Raw genomic sequence first — 19,992 nt, forward strand, 5'->3', positions numbered from 1 at the left:
CAGACACCAAGAAAAAGCTATGCCCGCTTTTTTTGGTGTCTGTATAAGTAGACTTACGCTTATTACGACTTTACGCTTTACAATAAATAATGAACTTACACCCAATCCTAAATATCTCCAACCAATCTAGAGGAAGACGAAGACCTACTGGTGGTAAGATATGCAAAAAAAGTTCCGGAAAGAGAATCTGAGTGCAGGTGGTCTGGCCAAGGAGACAATCCCTTGCGCTTCGCTATCGAATCGCTTTATGTCTCTTTATCACTCTTCCATATTAGTGTGACAATGACAGTTGCGTTTCATTCGCTACGGAGCGTTAGCACCTGGCATGTTGTCTACGGGGGCCAGGCATCGTACGTAGGATCACTATCGACTAGGCTAGGAGGCCGTTAAATGAGCGGTTAAACTTGTTGTTACTTGTTGCAGGTGGTCACACGGGCTACTGTTCCACCAGGCAATAGTGGACTGCGCCCGCGCCGCCATTTTGCTGCCGCTCGGCATCGCCGTCTTCCGTTGCCAGCCAGTCTACAAGTGCTCGCTGGTGGAAACTGCGTTTCTACTATTGGTATGTACGACAAAGTATACTTACTACTAGTATTTAGCAAAAATGTGTCAACCCACAATCATTTCTCAATAAAATCTCAACTTTAAGCGCAAATTGTTTGAATTCACATCTTAGGGCCCCCCCACATCTGGCGTCTTTCGAGCGTCGGCGTCTACAATTCTATGGCCGACGTCGACGCAACGTCGACGCAGCGTCGACGCAACTGCGCAGCGACGTCATTTTCCATAGCGCTGGACCGACGCCGACAGACGCCGACGCTCGAAAGACGCCAGATGCGGGGGGGCCCTTATTGCAAAATGGATGTGGGTTGACACGTTATTGCTTATCAGCATCCTTTAAGATTGTTTACGTTTTTTTCGAGTTGTATGGAGTCAGGGCTTTCGTGTACCTATACGTAGTGTGAATAAGTTAACATTTAAATAGGTGATATGAACATCGCAACAATTCTAACTATAAATATAGGTAGGTACGTGTACACCAATAGATTACCTACCTTAATTATTGAAATCAATCTAGTCTAGTAGCTTAAATTCGTAGATTTAAAAATACCACATCCTCCATCACATAACCATAAAGAATACTTATTATTATTTGTATCTCCGTTACAAACTCTCGGGTTTTTAAGCCCGGTCATTTATAAGGCGTGCGTGGGGATATAGATCCAACACGTAGAGGCCGTTTGGAGAGCTTTGATGTCATTTAGAACGCCTGCTGGAACCCATTCACGGGTGCATAAATAGATACTCGTAAACCGGTTTCAGCAGGCATTGGGAGCTATTATAGAAAAATGGAAAGAGTCCTGCCGGCCTAGCCAAGGTTACAATCGCTATCGCTTCGCTAAGCATTATGTCTCTCTATCACTCTTCCATATTAGCGCGACAGTGACAGTTGCGTTTCGATCGCTACAGAGCGTAAGCGATTCGCATCTTGGCTACGCGGCCTGGTCTATGGTTTAAATTTGGGTGGAAAATAAGTCTGGGCTATTGCTAAGTTTCGGACACCTGCCATAACATTGTGTTATATTAAAAGGTATTTGTAATTATATTAAAAGGTTATAAAACCTCAAACATGAACAGACACAAACACGAGAGCAGGTAAACACAAAACCCCTTAAAAACTAAAATCCCGTAGCATGAAACACGCTTAGGTAATATTTTCCAATCAACGTTATAAATCCGGGAAAAATATTCATAGCCACAAACCAAGGCTCTAATTCCTTTTCGGAGCGTTGGAAACTAATCCTCCATCAATCGATCGTTTGCATCTAGTTTTTTCCGGTTTTGAAATTCGGTGAACAGTTTTGCGAAACATCAATAAAAAGATTCATAGATAGATACTTTTTTTTATAAGCCTGGTTAAGTGTCCCAATTCTGGGCAAAGGCCTCCCGTCGCATCCTCCACTCAACCCTGTCTTTCGTAGTTTCCCGCCAATCCGGATAAAATGCGTCCAAGTCGTCCCGCCATCTTCTTTTTGGTCTGCCTGCACTCCGGCCAGCACCATCTATGGCGTACCGTGGGTCCCACTCCGTAACCATTTTGGCCCACCTTTGAGCGTGCATGCGGCAGACATGTCCAGCCCAGTCCCACTTAAGCTTAGCGGTCTTGACACCTACATCTACAACTCGAGTTCTGGAGCGCAGTTCCCTGTTTCTGATTCTAGCAGTTCTGCCAACAGAACACCCAGTATACTGCGCTCCATCGCTCGCTGGCCCACCTTGAGTTTGGACTTTAAAACCTCAGTCAATGACCATGTCTTGATGTCTGTGCACCATAGGTTAGGATAGGCAGGATACGCATATCGATGAGTTTGCGCTTGAGACAGGGGAAGGTCACCCTTCGGTAGCGCCTTCACGGACCAGAAGCTCTTCCAGGCGTTGTCAACACATATCTTAGTCGCATAATACTTTATATTTACATACCTTAACAAACATTGTTCATTTAATAGCGTACGAGTAAGCTAATAAAATAAGTAATTTCGTAATTTATTTAAGTTGAGGTATTTAGTTATAGGTATTTTAACAAATTGACATGGTTTTGATTTTTATTTTGTTATGACCAATCGGCGTGCAATACCAATCGGCGTGAGCCGCTAGCGCTAATTGCTGCTAACGAAATGCAATCGGGAGTTGTCTCATCATGGTTCTCGCTCGCACCTATTGGTGAGCGTGAGATGTCTAATCACACAACTGAAGGTCGTATGAAAATAATTAAAACAATATCAAATTGTTAAAACAGAATGTGCCTCCGTAACTCGTGAGATCAAAAGACTTCTATTATGACTAATATTTTAACTTGAACTCGTTAAAACTTTTCGTTGAATAGAATTCCTGTTAGCACAAGCCTAACGAGCTTTTTACGTCAATGAGTAATTGGTAAAAGCTTACGTACGTAACAGAACATAGAACAAAGTTTCATTATTATTATTTCAATTTATATTGCATTGTATTATAGGTGTGAAACTAACCGTCTGAGCTATGTGCTGTCTTTAGTCCTCTTTTTATGACTTATTCTGCCGTATCGAACTTCAAGATATTCACAAGAGACGATACGTACCAGATCCATTCTAGATACGTTATAGTTTAGATATCAACTAGTTCTCTTTTGCTACGTAATTCGGGCAACCAATGTCACTTTTACGTTAGATAGAATAAGGTATCTAATAGATGTGAATTGGATCTCTAAGTCATATCCTGTGGAAATCGTTCAAGAGTATCTCCAGAATCGCTCAAATGTCAAATTTGACAGGTTAGATCTTAAACATATCATTATCGTATCTTGGTGATGTCTAAAATATATCTAATAGATGTCTATGTCAAAATCCGAATCGGGCCCATTGCCCTTACAAGCGTCTCTGGTGGCTTTTGCAAAATATTTCTTATTCTCGTCGAGTCTTGCGAGCATGGCCGCCTATGGCCGCACACTTGATATTTGTAAAATTTTAGTGTTCCGTATAAAACTTTGTTCACGGAGCACTTATGGGATCACTTCGGTCTTGGAAATCGGTTGCGCTAAGGTGTTAAGCTAGTTCACCTTCCTGTTTTCCTTCTATTTATTATTTTGGTTTAACATTCAACAGCTAAAGTTATATGTAGTAGGTACTAATTATTAATAAGTGGCGGACGAACGGATAATATGTACATATAATTAAAATGAATTATTAACTATTGAATCATATTATCCAGCCAAAGGGATGTTTGACAAAATGTTTTTGACTTGCCTAAACTATTAAATAAACTTTGAATAATGTGACCTCAACTTGCCTTACTCGGAGTAAGACTATGTCCTTCACAAGGTTTAAGACATTAACTTAATTAAATTACCAAGCTGAAATTCTAAGTGTACAAAGCCCTTGAAAAACTTTACCTATTTCATAATGGAATGACATTTCTTATTAAGCATACTCTCCCGTAAAGTGAAGTTTTTTCACTCTGCCCAAGCCACAAAATTTGACGCCAAGACTTTAAGCTAAGTGCCTGATTATTACAGGCTTTAAAGAAACAATTAATCTACCGCTACAATGTCCACGTCCATTGCTGTAATTGTCGCCACAATAAAACTATTATAAACGCTAAACAGAATCATATACCGGGTGTGGCCTGTAACACGAGCAAATAATTAAAACATAGATTGTACTCCTCAAACGGTGACAGTTCTGTTCAAAAACTTTTTAAAATTATGAAGTATTTAGACTCCTTATTTTTCATACAAAATAAATATTATCTGCAATGGACGCCATCGCCACGCCATATCATTGTGATTGACGTTGCTTGTCACGCCTTAAAAATAACAAAATTCGCAATACATTGCGTCTTAGAATAAACTTTAAAGTGTATTAAAAATCAAACCACAAGTTTTTTTTAAAAGTCGCTGAACAAATGTGGTCAGTATGAGGAGTACGGTTTACAATTTAATTTTTTGCTCATATTACAGGCCACACCCGGTATGTATTATCTAACGAACAATTTAGAATCGTTTAAGGTATAAATACTAAGATGGTTGTATTACCTCACTAACAAAGAATGCCCCACTGTTGAACACAAAAGCAGCAATTTCCCAGTCTCTGCTAGAATAAAAGATCCTTATAGCATTTTTTGATATCATCAATAATTGGAGGTGACAAAAGTTCTTTGCGTCATCAAAATTAAGCGAGGATTTATTCCAAGCCTGGAGCTAAGTGCTCTTAATATGTCCACTTATAACTTCTCAACAAAAAAGCGAATTCAGCGTTTGCTTTTGTCTTCGTCTTTAACTATTGTCCGACGTCATTCGTTTTGGGCTAAATCATGCGTAAAGTAAAACGCTCATTTCATTTTACTGAGCTCGATTTCATCATATTACTCGTAAAATAAAATCCTATTGTGCAAATCGTTAATCGTAACATTATGCACCCATACCTACTTTATTATAGTTACCTACATTATACAATAACATTATTAATTTTTATTTCATCAGATTGTGATTAGTTATTTGTCATTATAAGTAGAAAAATAGCCACTATTTCTGCAGTTTTTGTGTCCTCGGTTTAATAAAATCCTTTGATAACTAAATAAAATATGCTGTGCGCACTGAGCTTTGAATTTAATGAAAAAGTCGTTTAATTCTAAGCGTGATTACTTTTTTCATAACATTTGTGTTGACTTAAATATAATGTTTGTGAATGGGAGATCCCAGTAATTACAAACGACTTAAAGACTCACAAATAAAGCCCGAATGAAATTGCTGCGACACGATAAAATACTCTTGATAAAATAAATGTGAGCATATTACGTATAATACCTATCTATACACACAATATTTACACGAAATTTTTCTCATTGATATTAGTGGCCACAACTTGATTATTACTTTTTCAAAAATGTAAAATATGGTACAGATTTAAAAGATATAACATAATTATTTTTCTGGTTTTTCTCTTTCGTCAGACGGTTCATAAACGCGTTACTATTTCATATCTAGTGAATCTCTAATTCATTTCCCGAATCGCGCCGTTAGTTATACAGGGTGAAATTTAATTCACTGGCCAAATTGAAACAACCGAAAGAACTCGAAAAAATATTAAACACGTGTTTTTTCTTTTAATACCGCTCAGTACATTTTTTTCGAAATAACTCATCATCAAGTTGTCCTAAAAACCTCGTACGTTATGGTGAACTGACAACTACCCACTACACCCGCTTCTCTCTTATCAGTTAAAATCATTGACACCCCGCCCCTCCCGCTGTTTGCAATCGCGTCACCAATTATGAACCCTATTGCAGCGAGATTACCTACATAAGTTGCTAATTTTTCCTTTCATATTAACGGGCTTAGAACCGTCAAAATGCAAAGGCAACCTATTTTTAATCTAAAATGTTATTTCTGACTAATGATTATTAACAAAACGTCCGTGGCTTAAAAACAATGAGTAAAAACTAGGTCAGGAATCTTTGCATTCAGGCGTATTTAAAAAATTGAATCAACTTACGTACATTTGATTAAAAATCGACGCAATTAACGAAAGTCCCACGAGATGGTACTCTTGGACTCAATCCTTGTCTGCGAAGGCGTGGAACGGATTCCATTTCGTATAATCTTTGTGTACCACGTAAACACTCACCACTTAATAAATAACACCGTACCACTTCGTAATATTCCCGGTTCGAAAAAATTTTTTTTAACCTTAGTACGCGCGCGATTATTATTTTAAGGTTGGCGAGTGACGAGTGACTAATCATTTATGCTTACCGTTATGTTTACCGCTAGCGCGGAATGGTTTAGTTTAGACTACCCTCGAAATTGATAAACCTGCCTACCATCGCCAACACTAACTGGGTGGACCCTATTGCAACGATTATAAGGTTTTATTTAGTGAAGGTCAGATAAGGGTTTTGCTGATGTTGTTGTTAAAACCTACTATTAGGTTTGTTTACATTTGTGGTAATAGGGTGACCACGACTCGTGGAAAATATTTAAAAATTGAAAAATGAAAATTAAAAAAAAGTGTACTCTTTTTTTTCGCTAAATAGATTCCTTAAGTGTAACCTAGTGCCGGGAATGAATATGGCCAGTGATTTAAATTTCACCCTGTATATCCTTTGTTTCAGGTAACGGTATCAACAGTGAATATGTTGACTACGGTGTTGAACGACAGCCCCATATTTCCTGAAAATGAAGAAGAACAAGCAGATTTATCCGCACCCCTGCTAATGGACAGCCCGCAGGTACAATTATATTAAATACTGAATATTAAACACATTAGGTGCTAAACATTAAGCTCAAATGGAATTGGGTAAGTGATCCATTCACGAAATCCGACAAAAATAGCGACGTGTCGTTTAAAAATCAGTACAGCTCAGTATTTCCACGTACGTACAATTTAATATTTTCTATCAATAATAAACTGACGGTAAGGAGATTACAAACTAACATAACCTAACCTACGTTAGATTGTAAAATAACGGGTTCATAATTTTACGGTGTCATATATACCTAATGTAACTGTACTTTCTTTTCAATGTGCATTTTGTCAATGTTTATTTATTTATTATAACTTTATTGCACAAAAGAAAAACTTCGTGCATGAGGTAATGTTCCTCCTCATAACCTCATATAATGAGGAGAAGCAAGAGATTTTATCCCAGCCCACTCTAATGGACACCCTCGAGTAATGATCAGCTCCGGGATGAGCCATTAAACTTCAAAATGAGCGAATTTAAACGTACGACCGTTTCATAAAGGCACAGAGCATAACACGGTACATAATGCATCGAGAACATGGCAACATTTTAAAATAATTTAAGGCAATTTGGAAAATCTTGCCAAATGTCTACTGACATTTGCAAGATTTTCGAAACGATCAACATTGCTGATACAGAAATATGTATAGGTATTTGCCATTTAGAGGGCGGCCGTTTAATTAGTAATTACACAAACTGGTATAATTTAGTATACTTATAGAGATAAGAATTCTAAGCAAATAATTACACTACGATACGAATTTACACGATATGAGTCGCTTAACTTCAAATTCGGGCAAATCCATCTGTCAGATTATGCGATTTTGGTATTAAGAAAAGGTAATATGGTAGATATTTGCTTAGAGGGTCGAATGGATTTACCCGAGTTTGAAGTTAAGCGACACATATAATGTTGAGACCTCTATAAGTAATGTACCTAAGCTATAAATATACCTAACCACCCCTTGCACAATCCCACTTACCCAGGGTTAAACGGTTAAACCATTAACCCAGTGTCAAATTGTACTGGTAACCATGGTAAGTCCAGGTTTAACCGATTAACCCCGGGTTAGTGAATGGCGCATATAACTAGTAATTAAAACCACCTACATTTTAATTTGGGAATATAAAATGATACCCATAAAAATCAAAGAGATTTCACTGGAATTCCCTTGCGGCTTAGCACATTAATAATAATAACAGTCAACAAAAAACCTTGCCTCAATTCGTTACATTTAAAACCTTTTTTGTAATTGAATTTGTTTTGTTTTCCTTTTACTTTGTGGACAAATAATAGAAGGGCCACGGGGACCGTAATAATAACATTGACTAAAAAATTAAATTTAGACTAAAAGTAAATTATGTTGACGTCTCATTGTATTTACATTAATGAAACAAAACACAGCATAGTGTCATTCTATGGAACTTACTAACTATGTAAACAAACCGCCATATTGAAATTGTCTCTGAAACCAAAATCACTAGTAAATTCATCATTGACTAGTGACTTTTGTTTACATAGTTAGCAAGTTCCATAAATGACACATTACAGCAGAGGAATTCTTTATATGTATAAAGATACCTATACATATAAAGAACCGATTCTATTCTATTACCGATTGCAAGCAGCAACTGCACGTTACACCACATCCTGAATTGAACCAAAGTGTGTATGCACTATTAAATTTAAAGTGTGAAAAATTCATTGTGGATTCACTTCACTTCTCCTGTCACTTTTTAAATTAAAATTAAATTTGGAGCGCGGCGTAACGTGCCGTCTCTGCCTGTTGTCGGAAATTAAAAAGCACCTTAAGGGTAACATTCCATTTCTGACCGCAGCTCTGCTGCACTACTAGTACGAACGCGTCGGTGTTATTGTCAATTTCCATAGTAAAATGAATGGTAGTGCTGCTGTCGTTGGAAATGGACTGTCACCTTAATTCTTTTACATTTTTTCTTCACTTGTTTTAGTGCGTCCTCTTCGGCACATTCATGATCTGGTTCGCATCAATCACGATCAACCTCGGCCCGACGTTTCTGTCAGGTGCATTAGCAGCCAGTGCCGGCCACTACGGATCCTACGGGCCGGCTCCATCTTGCCCCCTTGTCCGAGGCCCTTTCCGACACTACGTCCTCAACGCCCTCTGGATCGGCGTCAACGCCGTATGCGTTGGCCTCACGCTGTTCCATCTCAAGAAACTACACAGAGACCTCACTAAGGTTTGATGATACTAATTTTTTTAGGTTTGAAGATACTTGAACGACGGACACAATGGCATGGAGAAGTACTACTATATTAGCAGGATAGTCGCTTAGTATGTTTCATTTGCGTTATCATGGTCATTATCATTGTCGATGTAGACTTCTCCATGATCATTTGACCATATCACTTGTTGATCGTAATGTCATTCACAGCTTTTAATTAATTAGTGATAGTTTTTGTTTCAGTGACACAAAATGGTGTAATCGTAATATAGTTTTTTTGGAAATATTAACGCAGAATGTATCGTGTATAAAATGCATTACCTGTGACTACCATAGGAGACATCAACATGTTTAAATCGTTTTGCAACTAAACTTACCTCTTCCATCATGCGATAGTCGACAAACACCAACGCTGGAGTTAGGAGTTTTTGGTACTTTGCCAATACGCCTCGCACCACAAATAAGATTTAAATTCTCACGAGTCAGCTTATACATAACACAATAGATGAAAAATCGGGTGGTCAAGAGGAATTTGCCTGGGAAAGTTTTAGGATGTGCGGGATACGGCATCGGAAGTTTATGGGCTCGTCTGTTATTTGAAGATAGAATTGTGGCCGGCACTTTTTTGACATCTTGTATGTTGAAGTTTTCCATCCACAAATAATACTTTAATCAATGAATCCAGACTACCGATATGAGTCTAAATGTAACAAATCTTATGAATATAAGCTCGCTTTATCTTGAACTTGTTGTTGTATTTTCTCAATTTAAATATATCCAGAGGTAGAATTTTCAAAGCATCTAAGCAAATAATAATAATTAAAGCTATCAAAAATTAAAACTATTAAAGATGCTTCTCTGTCGTATCGCTCTTGACAGAGCGGTCGTTGTCACGTTGAGGACGCCTCAATCGGTAGTAGAGGCGGACACAGCTCTTCGCACGATCTCCCGCCATCTATCAAAGATAACAGACGTTAAATATGCCTGTAACTTCTACCGGATCTTCACACAGGGGGGATAATTTCAATGTTATCGCATGCAGGCTAACGTAGAGGCAGTGCGAGTAGCTGGTCTAGTGACCACGCTTGTCAGCATGGCTGCAGACAACAGGCGCATGGACTCGCTGCCTAACAGCGTCGGACCGAGGGTAAGTATTAACAACTACAGTCTGACAAAGAATAGTAGAAATTAAAAAGTGGCAATACTTGTCGTCCCGTTTTCTTAGATTGATTTGAAAGGGATGACACAACAGTATTGCCACTTTCTTGTTAATTTCTACTCTTTTTTACCAGACTGTATGCTCCATCAACACAAGATTCTCACGATCAGTTTGAGAGACAATCGAAACAAACTTGGTTCGTTGGTTTTCTAGAGCACGTTTTGAAGTGCCACACGTGTTTATAAAAAGCTCTTGAAGCCTTCTTGCAGAATTAGGTTAAGTATTTTCTTTTATAGATTGTACGAATATTATTCCGGAGTTCGGCATCCTAGGAGGGTTTTTATTGCACGCCTTGGTCCATTGTGTAATTGTAATAAAATATCAACAGATTTATCAAAATATGCAAATTATCGATAATAGCGTCACGTTGCCATATAAGTACCTATATTATGAAGTAAGGACATAAATTGAGAAATATCAATATGGGTGATTGTTTGTTTCTTAGTTCTCGTGAGGGTCTTGCGGATTGTCTGGAAGCCTTCTTGTCGCATGCGCACACCTATCACATTAACCTGTAGCTGCAACCGTAGACTGTTGACTGCACTGTAGAAATTGTATATTAACGTCTAGCCGCGTGAAGTTTTTAATAAGAACACACAATTGAGCAAATCAAACATTAAGATCTTTAAAAACGTACTATATTACTACGCTCGTTTTGCGCACTTGGAGACCTAAACCTAATGGAAGAATGCATGAGCCTCTAAATATTTTTAGCATTTTAATTAAACAAAAAATCCAAAATATGTTAGCTAGTTTTGAAATATTCCTCGGTTTTATACCAATCTGAACCTCATTACGAAAAATGATAATGATTTTCAGATAAAGTTCGGAGGTCAGGGCCCAGTTTTATAAAGTTACAAGTTACAGGTTACAAGAGTACAGGCTACAGGCACCTGTAATGCACTGTGAACGGCTACAGGTGTTTTATAAATACACATAAATAATTACAGTTGTAAAGAACCACGGTCAATCTCGATTACATGTGAAATCTACAGGTGTGAAGGACATCACTATTTTAAAAAAAACGTGTGTCATAGATACTCGGTTCTCTACTAAATTATGTGTTTTTGTTTGCTGTAAAATATTAATTACTGGAAAAATGGCCAGAAATGAAGGAAAAATCGAGTGGTTGAGAGCGGCGTTCCATGCCAAGGATATACTTTTTGGGCCGTTTTCAGATTCAGATTAAGTTAGATTTAATTAAATATTTACGTAATAAGTAAATAACATGTAAATAAGTACTCTTTCACATTCTTACATTAAAATGTATCGTTTCGGTAGCGGCTGTATCGAAAATTATGAATAGTACACTTTACCATAATTTGAATGCACTATACTTAAATAAAGAGACGAATGCTAATAAATCAACGACAAATATCGGCAATAATCCCTTTCCATTTCCTAGTAGATAAAATAAAACAAATCGTCAATAAAATCAATATCAAACATATTGTCACTTTATTTCCTATTTACTATATATTTCAGATACATTAACAAAAACTGATAGTGATAAGGTCAGTGCATGGAAAAGTATGCATGCCCGGCACAATCGTTGGCGTTGGTGCTTAACAATAAAGAGTAAAGTTTAAAATCTCTCAGAAAACGAGTCTACAAGTAACTGCTGTTGTGCTGTTACAGGACTCAAGACGTATGTAAGTTTTTGTTACAAGTGTACTAATCTACACTTGTAATTTACAATATTTTTATAAAACGCTTGTTCGATTATGAGTTTAAAACTATAAAACTCCCGTATTTTCGTCTATGGTTGAGCTACAGGCACTTGTACCTGTAACCTGTAAAATTGTAACACAGTACTTTTATAAAACGCAAATTGTAAAAAACGGAGCAAGTGTTGCCAGTAAACGCCTGTAAACTTGTAACTTGTAACTTTATAAAACTGGGCCCAGATGGTTAGAAAGAACGGACATTATTCCGAAATGACGGAGTTCGCGCGTTCAAACCTTGCCCGAGGTGATAACCTTTTTATTTTTTCTGTATTTCAAAAATATTTTTTCAGCTTAATAAGCTAAAGAATGATCAAAAGCTCACGCGGCTGGAACACTAGAACTTAAATAAAGTGTTTGAATTTAAACTATCGAATATATTAAATAAACTTAAATTTAACAGTATTCGCTTACTCTCCTTACTTAAGAAAGTTACTCATTACCTTACCTTATCACATCTATTTTAACTTTTCTCCTACACGCCCTTTACCTTTTTTAATATTTGCCTTAAATAAAATCTAAACAGAGTAGCTATTCCGCTTTAAAAGAAAACTTAAAATAAAAAATAAAACAATAAATTTTGTAATTTGACTGGGTATTAAAAGAAGTATTTTTCATAGACTGTAGATGGAGCTTTAGCGGACGGCCAGCGCATGCAGAGCTCGAATCTGCCGCTGGGCGGCGGGCGGCGCCTGCGGGGGTACCTGGCGCGGGTGGAGCGGGAGGGGGTGCGCCGCGTGCGCATGTTCGTCGTCATCACCGCCGCGTACGTGCTGTTCTGGGGGCCGCTGTTCATCGTGACGCTGCTGCACCACCCGGCGCTTACGTCACATATAGCGTATGAGGTAAATTCCATCTCATATACGTCGTCATTGAGTTATCAAAATCAACTTCCATTTTACAACCTCCGAGGTCTACACCTACGTCACTGGTTCAAATTTGGTTCCCGCTGCGGTGGACCGCTCGTCACAAGGACAAATGCTAAGTTATATTGATATCAGTACGGATATGATGGTCGTTCTTGTCTACATGACAACGTGATAAGACAGTGTCCGTCACTTTCTATTCCACGGTGTTAAAAAGTGACAGTTATTTTATCACGTGGATAAAGATGGATAAAGCCATCCATAATACGCCGGCTGGTTGTAAAAGTTACCGAGTGAGCAGATATTAAAGTAAAAGTACTTAATAAGTTTCATTAATGCTTAATAATAAAATGTACACAGCCTCCCGATGCTTTTCCACCAGCGCAGCCACTACCATATTGATAGGCTAATCAATGAGTGCCAACCTTTCGTATGTCCACAGATGTACTTCCAAATCTCGCTGCACATCTCGTATGTGCACGCCGCAGTGAACCCTCTGCTGTTCATGGCCCTGCACCGCGCGCTGCGTCGAGCGGCCCTGCAACTGTGCTGCGGGTGCTGTGTGCATTGGAGCCAGTTTGTCCTGGCACTTACAGCTGCTGGTAATTTACATTTTTGAAGCTCTTTTAGGCTTGAACGCGATGTTAATAAAATCTGGAACAATATATAATTTATGCTCGAGAGTTCTAGAATTAAAAAAAAAAGCGCAGTGATTTTGAGAAGCCAAATTTAGTTTCATGAGGAAGGCACCGATCATAGTAGGTATAGTCTTCGGCTGTTGTGATATTCAAGAGATAGCATTATTTTCAGAATATTTCTTTGCTATAAAGTACTAATATAATTCGTAGTGTCTTTCCCATAACGGAAAAATGGTGTTCCGGACCTTTGGGAGGAGTGCGCGGAGCCGAAGCCAACACGTAGACACTTTTAATTAAATGTAAGAGGTACACCGAGTGGATGCTACCGTTGCCATGGGACGCACGCAGAGGAGCACCCGCCTGTAATTCATATTGTAATTGTTACATATATGTTTGTTCCAGTTGTCTGTCCCTTAACCGCGTGTTGCCTTCAAGATGTATCTAAGCGGCACGTGTGCTCACAATTTTCCGAAAACATGTTTGTACTTTGAATCTTTTTCAAGAACCGATTATCTAACCTTCTTTTCTGTCTTACAGCTCAGTCACCACTGGCACCAGCCTCCTTCTCCCCAGCCGCAGCATCTCCCGAGCCTCCCCCCGCACCGCCACCACCCATGGCGCCCCCCGCGCCCCCGGCGCCCGCGCACTCGGTCCCCGCGCCTCACACGATGATGGTAATTACTTCTTATATGTAAGTGTTGACACCGTAATACGTGGTTTACTCACTCGCACTGCCCCGCACGAACCCTTAGGTGGAATCCCATTAGTGTGCGCCATTGTGCCTCATATGAGTTATGTATGTATGTACATGTAAGTGTGTAAACACTTTATTATACATCCGCTTATTCTCCATTTCATTGGCTATTTAAACATGTATTGTGTTAAATACTAGAAAAATATTCAGCGTTCTAAATCAAAGCCCTCAAACCAGTAGCCGGATTTGGTTTGAAGTTGCCAACAGTAGAATGGTGATTTCGCTTAGTCCTTGCATCCCCGAAAACTCTAATACAGCGGTTTCGTAATGATGTGTAAGCTCGATTTGATCAGACTTTTGTCAGAGCCCGTGAGCCACAATGCTGGAATTATTAGCCTACCTGTTCTCTGCTATTAATCATCAATATTGTACTGTTTTATTAAAATAAGCTCATAAGCTTTCTGTTATATGTCTTAAAGTAGTAATAGGTTTGAATAGCACAATAGCGCACAATATGAATGGGATTCCTCCCGTAGTTCCCTCGCGAGTTAGACACGGAAGATCCGCGGTGTTTTTGGTTCCTTAACCTTTTTTCCAGGGGATAAACACTTGATACTTGTCTACTAAATCTTAAGGCAAATATGTCATCAATACAAATAGCATCGAAACAATCGATATCACATCAACACAAACTTATTTGCAATTTATTTTCTTAGTGATGATTTGATGAACTAATCGCCTCATTTTTAGCTGTACCTGTTAAAGAAGCTTATTGAACCAATAACTTTTTATTTATATAAAATATAAATGTGGTATAAAAAAAACTTTTTATAATTATGATAAAAAACTGCATGGAGACTTTCGGAACTATTGACTCAATCCGAGGGATACCAAACGAAAAAAGAAGAATGGTATAGTTACCAAGCAGTTCCAAGACCTATAACTCTCGGATTGATCCGACTGTGAGCTTCAATTCTTCTGTGATAGTGGCGTTCCTATTAGACATCCCGTAGCTACCCTACTCTAAGTTAAATGATCTCAAAATCTCGATCTCAGAGTTGGGAAGTTGAGGAGTGTGACGCTGAGAGTATGTCGAGTGCGCGTGTGCAGGGAGACGAGGATATGATGGGGGAGCCGTGGAGCGGCGTGCGCCGGCCCCCGCGCTCCCCGAGCCCCCTGCTGCCCGCGATCTAAGCGGCCTCGGCCTCCGACGCGGCCAATCTGCACCATGCTGCGTCCTCGTAAGCCAGCGCCCGCGCCGCGGTCGCCACACATATCCGCGCTGCATTTACTATCGTCCGTGTCCAAATATCTATGTAAATATACGTAAAACATCAACGAATTATGTGTATATAGTTAGTATATTAGCGAAACATTTGTGTACGAAGTAGTTTCTGGTTTACATTAAAATGGTAAATAATAACGGTTCTCTACCAGAGACTTGCAAGTCTTACAACCTCAATTATGGAGATAAAAGTGCAAAGTTCTTTGATTAAGGTAAAAACTATTACGGGACTAATTGGCTATTGATAAGTGAACCTTACCTGGAATTAAACTTGTTATAAGGTTGTATAATGGAATAAGAATTATTCTGAGGCTATCAGAATGAATCTAATTTTATTATATTTATTCGGACTAAGTATTTAAGGCACAGAGTTAACCAAGTATGTACTTTAAAATTATGAATGTTTATGGTGTATTCGATTAATGTGTGTTCTAAAAATTAAGCACTTAGACAAAGTTTATAGAGATCTTATTGTATCATAAACGTATGTAGGTATTTTAAATATTATACACTTGTAACATTTTATGGAAAGCTCAAATTCTAAACATGAGGACATAGCATACATCTCAATCATATGCACTAGAAATAGTACCGACTGGATTCGGTCGTAGTCTAAATAAAGATTCTATTTTTGTTAGTAAAAATGCAATCTCCTATTATATAAGCAATATGTTCTCAAGACACCAATTAGATAGGGAGTGTAGTATAAAATAAAGAAATACATATATTTATTAAAATTATGAATCTCCTATCACATTGTTTTAAATTGTTGTTTTGTAAATACTAAAACGTACTATTTCCACAGTTTATAATCTTACAGTTAGTTACAGTTAATTTATGAATCTCTACCTATTCTCCGTTATTAAATTATTCGTGTGTTTTTCCTGTTCATATAAAATTATCACTAAATCTCTGTTGTTTGTTAACATTTCTACTCATGTAATTTTTATGCATAAAGACTGACTATTTTTATTTTTCTGTTTAACTGTCCTGTGTGTATGTATTCCTATGAACTTATGTAAGTATACTATCTTAGTTTTAAATATCAAGTATATGGCTCGATAAGTGTATCTCTCTTAGTATTAAGTTACATATGAGTTTTGATTTTTATGCATAAGTACCTATATCTTGTCCAGGTTGAATTTTTTCTCAGTCAACCGTTCTTTTATACAAAAAGTACTGTGAAGAAATTTAATTGAATTTATAACATACCTGCAAATATTTGCTGACGATCTTACTCAGGTCAACCTAGTCTGAAACTGAGTAAGGCTTGTAATATGAGTTGGTACATAACGACAGGAAACATACAAATCTATATATTATTTTACAATATATAAATAAATCAACACCGGGTGGGAATTAATACTTTGGTTTTCGACAAATTATTGTTCTTCTTGTTAAAGAATTAATTTCATAACAAATATGTATGTAGGTTATATTAACACACGCCAAAATCATTGGCAATCTAGCAAATATAAACCATATTTGAAAACCTGGATGTTACTTCGACAGCGTACGACGAATCACATATAGGAATTATTGACGCTATGGATGCGAAAACTGACACCTTTAAAGGATATGAGCAGTTCAAGGATTAACTTGCTTAAAACAATACCATCCATATAACCAAAATACAATGTAATTACTTACTAAATGACTTACCTGTCTTTAAATGGAATGAAATATAGTTCGTTTCTTTTAGCATTAGAAAGAACTCCGCAGAAGCAAGCGTACAGTTTTTATCAGGCTCGTTAATTGTTAATAATTATTGAATTATCTAATGTAGCATGGTCAATACATATAATTTACTTCAAATTGTTACCGCTAAAAGTGCCAGATTTAGAACCACAAGCGAACTTCTCCGAAGTTCTTTTTAATGCTAAAAAAAACGGACTATACATGAGACATGAAAAACAGTAGGGTAAAATATAATTTAACTGAATAGAAATTGACTTTTTAAAAATCATTGTACATAGTAATAAAGAGACATAAATCGTCCTGTTTACATTTTCGTATTCATTATACAATTTTTTCTATAGTTTAATGTACCTATGTTAAATGTGTCGCAGTGGTGTATAATGTAAGGACCTATGTCTAAAATAAAATGCCAAATTAAGAGAATATTATAAAAATCGTGATCTTCACGTAATTATTAAATTGAGACTATAAAACGACAAAATAAAATGATTTGACTAAAGATGGTTTGTGTTTTGATTTTTTAGTCTATTAAGGTTTCAGTACTCAAAATAGCTCTTATTTATTTTCGTTACGAGTAAGTATATTACTAATTACCTATACATATAAGATAACGCGAAAGGATAACGCACGGGATCCAATCTCATCGCATAATAATTGATTGTCATAATGTAATGTTACGCATAAATCTCTTTTCGCGTATTTTTTCTCCAGCTGAAACAGAAAGTATTTTCGAAAATATTTTGCATAGGTTGCATAGAATAGGGTAGGTTAGGTTAGGTTAGGTTTGTGTTATAATTTTTCAGAAATGTTAATATTTCCAGCACAATAACAACTATGCAAAATGAGTTTTATGCGTAACATTACATTAGGACAATCAATTATTATGCGACCCAATATGGACCCATAACGCACACTGTTTGTAGGACTGGCAGATAAAACCTATGCTGGTGCCATATCTAAGTACTTATAAAATACTCCGACCGGCTTATCCCATTGGAACCTAAACCTTATCCATGTAATTTATTAGGTAGGTAATGTACACTGGCGTTCAAAAATGCATGGAGATGCGTCAACCGTAATATGAAGACATTACGGTCGACATCTGTCCATGCACTTTAGAACGCCAATGTAGCCTGAGGGGTGCTTTTGAATTTCTCATTATAATAACACTAACATTATAATTCCAGTGCTTCCGTTGAGGACAATTTTAATCATACATTAATTAAAGCTGTTCCAAAAGCTTTCGCAAAATAATGCGATTATGTGCTTAATTGGCCCGCGTTCGTAACAGCGCTAGCTGACTACACAGTTAATATAACAAAAACAGTATTTTAACATCAAACAGGTAATATAATATGTAAATGAAATATAATCTCCGAAAAATTGCACAAAGTCAAAGGGAAATGAAAAACTAGATCTCTTGTAATTTCAGTTCGTCGTGATTAAGTTTTTATTACATTTTTAAACGATCTGCCTATATTACTTCGTTAGTATAATTTATTGTGTTTACAGTAACTAAATACCAGCGGTTTACCGCACTCACTCAGTGTCACTTTAGTGACAGACCTACATATTCCGTCCTATGTACATAGACCGTCACACAAGCATACTATTAGTTATTCTGTGATACAAGTTTGTTCCTAGGCCACGCCCCCTGGCAGTGAATGCGTTAAAGATACTGATCGTGAGTTGTTGGTGTGGCTGAAAGTTCGACGGGCGAATTGTGGTCAAATGTGAAATCTACACATTTGTCCCACCACACATAATAACTATTAAACTAAGATTTGAAAACAATTAAATACCTAAGTTTGAACGTGGAATATCTTGCGCAAAAATACGGCAAACAATTGAATGAGTTTTCGAATAGGTAGGTTCGAATTGTTAATGCTTGCTGAGGTAGGTACCTATAATTTATCATCTTTCCTTTTCCAAACTAAAATACCTTCTAATAGAAGACACACCATGTGAGTTAAGTGTTAATACCTAATCTAAGTATTATAAATAATGACAGTATACTGCTTACTCAGCTTTGTGCTACCGAGTTCCTTCCGTCGATAACTAGATTTACTTCCACTAAGCACGTACGAACCCGCCAAGCTCGAGTGACATGAATCAAGCAATTATGAACTTTATATTAATGTGATAAGTACCTTCACAAGTTTACCTCATAAAGTGGTTAGCAGGTATGGTGAACGTGACGGTTCACTCTCGTTTCGTGGCCGCTATTGAATTCAGAACATTATTTTGGGTTTGACGTCACGGCGTAAATAGTGCAGTTTCATATTATTGGAAACGTGTTAATTTTTTGTTGGTTGCCGAATGACATGACAGGTCTTACATTTCGATAACGAATCGAATAGCAATTTACATATTTTTATTTTTAAAAAGCTTTCAATGTCACTTTTTATACTTATTTTTTTCCTAATTTACTTAGAATTTTGTGATTAAATTTGAAGGAATATTGTGTTGGCTTTGACCTTCAGCTATGAGATAATTAAAATGAATGAATGTTTCCGTGGTAGCTTTATTAATATTCATTACTGGATTCTTCGGTCAATGAATCACTGTCGTCCGTTTTGGTTCATTTATATGCATTTATAACAGCCTTAATAAATTCATGCTTAATATCATCTCTATAATCTCAAATATAGGTATGTATTAAAGTCATAACTGTTTAGATTTTTATTCAGCAAAAGTAGTACAGTATAATGAGTAACATCAAAAAGATTAAAAATTAAAAACTAAATTAAAGAATTAATTAATTTTTTGGTTGACTGGTAGAGAATGCCTTAAGGCATTAAGTCCGCCATTTGTACCTTCATGTATTGTGCAATAAAGATTAAAATAAATAAATAAATAAAGTTCAAACAGTAAAAACTATTGGAG

General features: G+C 37.1%; 1 protein-coding gene across 3 annotated transcripts in view; it reads left to right on the plus strand.

The window, feature by feature from the left end:
• The window catches only part of LOC134665768 (uncharacterized), a 33,638-nt gene extending 16,031 nt beyond the window's left edge, over positions 1–17,607 (plus strand). The window contains exons 3-11 of one of the 3 annotated variants that reach the window (XM_063522744.1): positions 424–562; positions 6,646–6,762; positions 8,749–8,997; positions 10,025–10,129; positions 12,546–12,770; positions 13,234–13,393; positions 13,967–14,103; positions 15,180–17,099; positions 17,313–17,607. In XM_063522744.1, coding sequence (XP_063378814.1) covers positions 424–562; positions 6,646–6,762; positions 8,749–8,997; positions 10,025–10,129; positions 12,546–12,770; positions 13,234–13,393; positions 13,967–14,103; positions 15,180–15,317 — 1,270 coding nt within the window. In that variant the 3' untranslated portion in view covers positions 15,318–17,099; positions 17,313–17,607. Of the gene's footprint in view, positions 1–423; positions 563–6,645; positions 6,763–8,748; positions 8,998–10,024; positions 10,130–12,545; positions 12,771–13,233; positions 13,394–13,966; positions 14,121–15,179; positions 17,100–17,312 lie in introns of those variants that run through there. The other 2 variants (XM_063522745.1, XM_063522746.1) reach the window with 2 other exon arrangements.
• The last annotated feature ends 2,385 nt before the right edge of the window (positions 17,608–19,992 follow it).

The sequence above is a fragment of the Cydia fagiglandana genome, chromosome 7 (assembly GCF_963556715.1).
Source record: "Cydia fagiglandana chromosome 7, ilCydFagi1.1, whole genome shotgun sequence".
NCBI classification, from domain to species: Eukaryota; Metazoa; Arthropoda; class Insecta; order Lepidoptera; family Tortricidae; genus Cydia; species Cydia fagiglandana.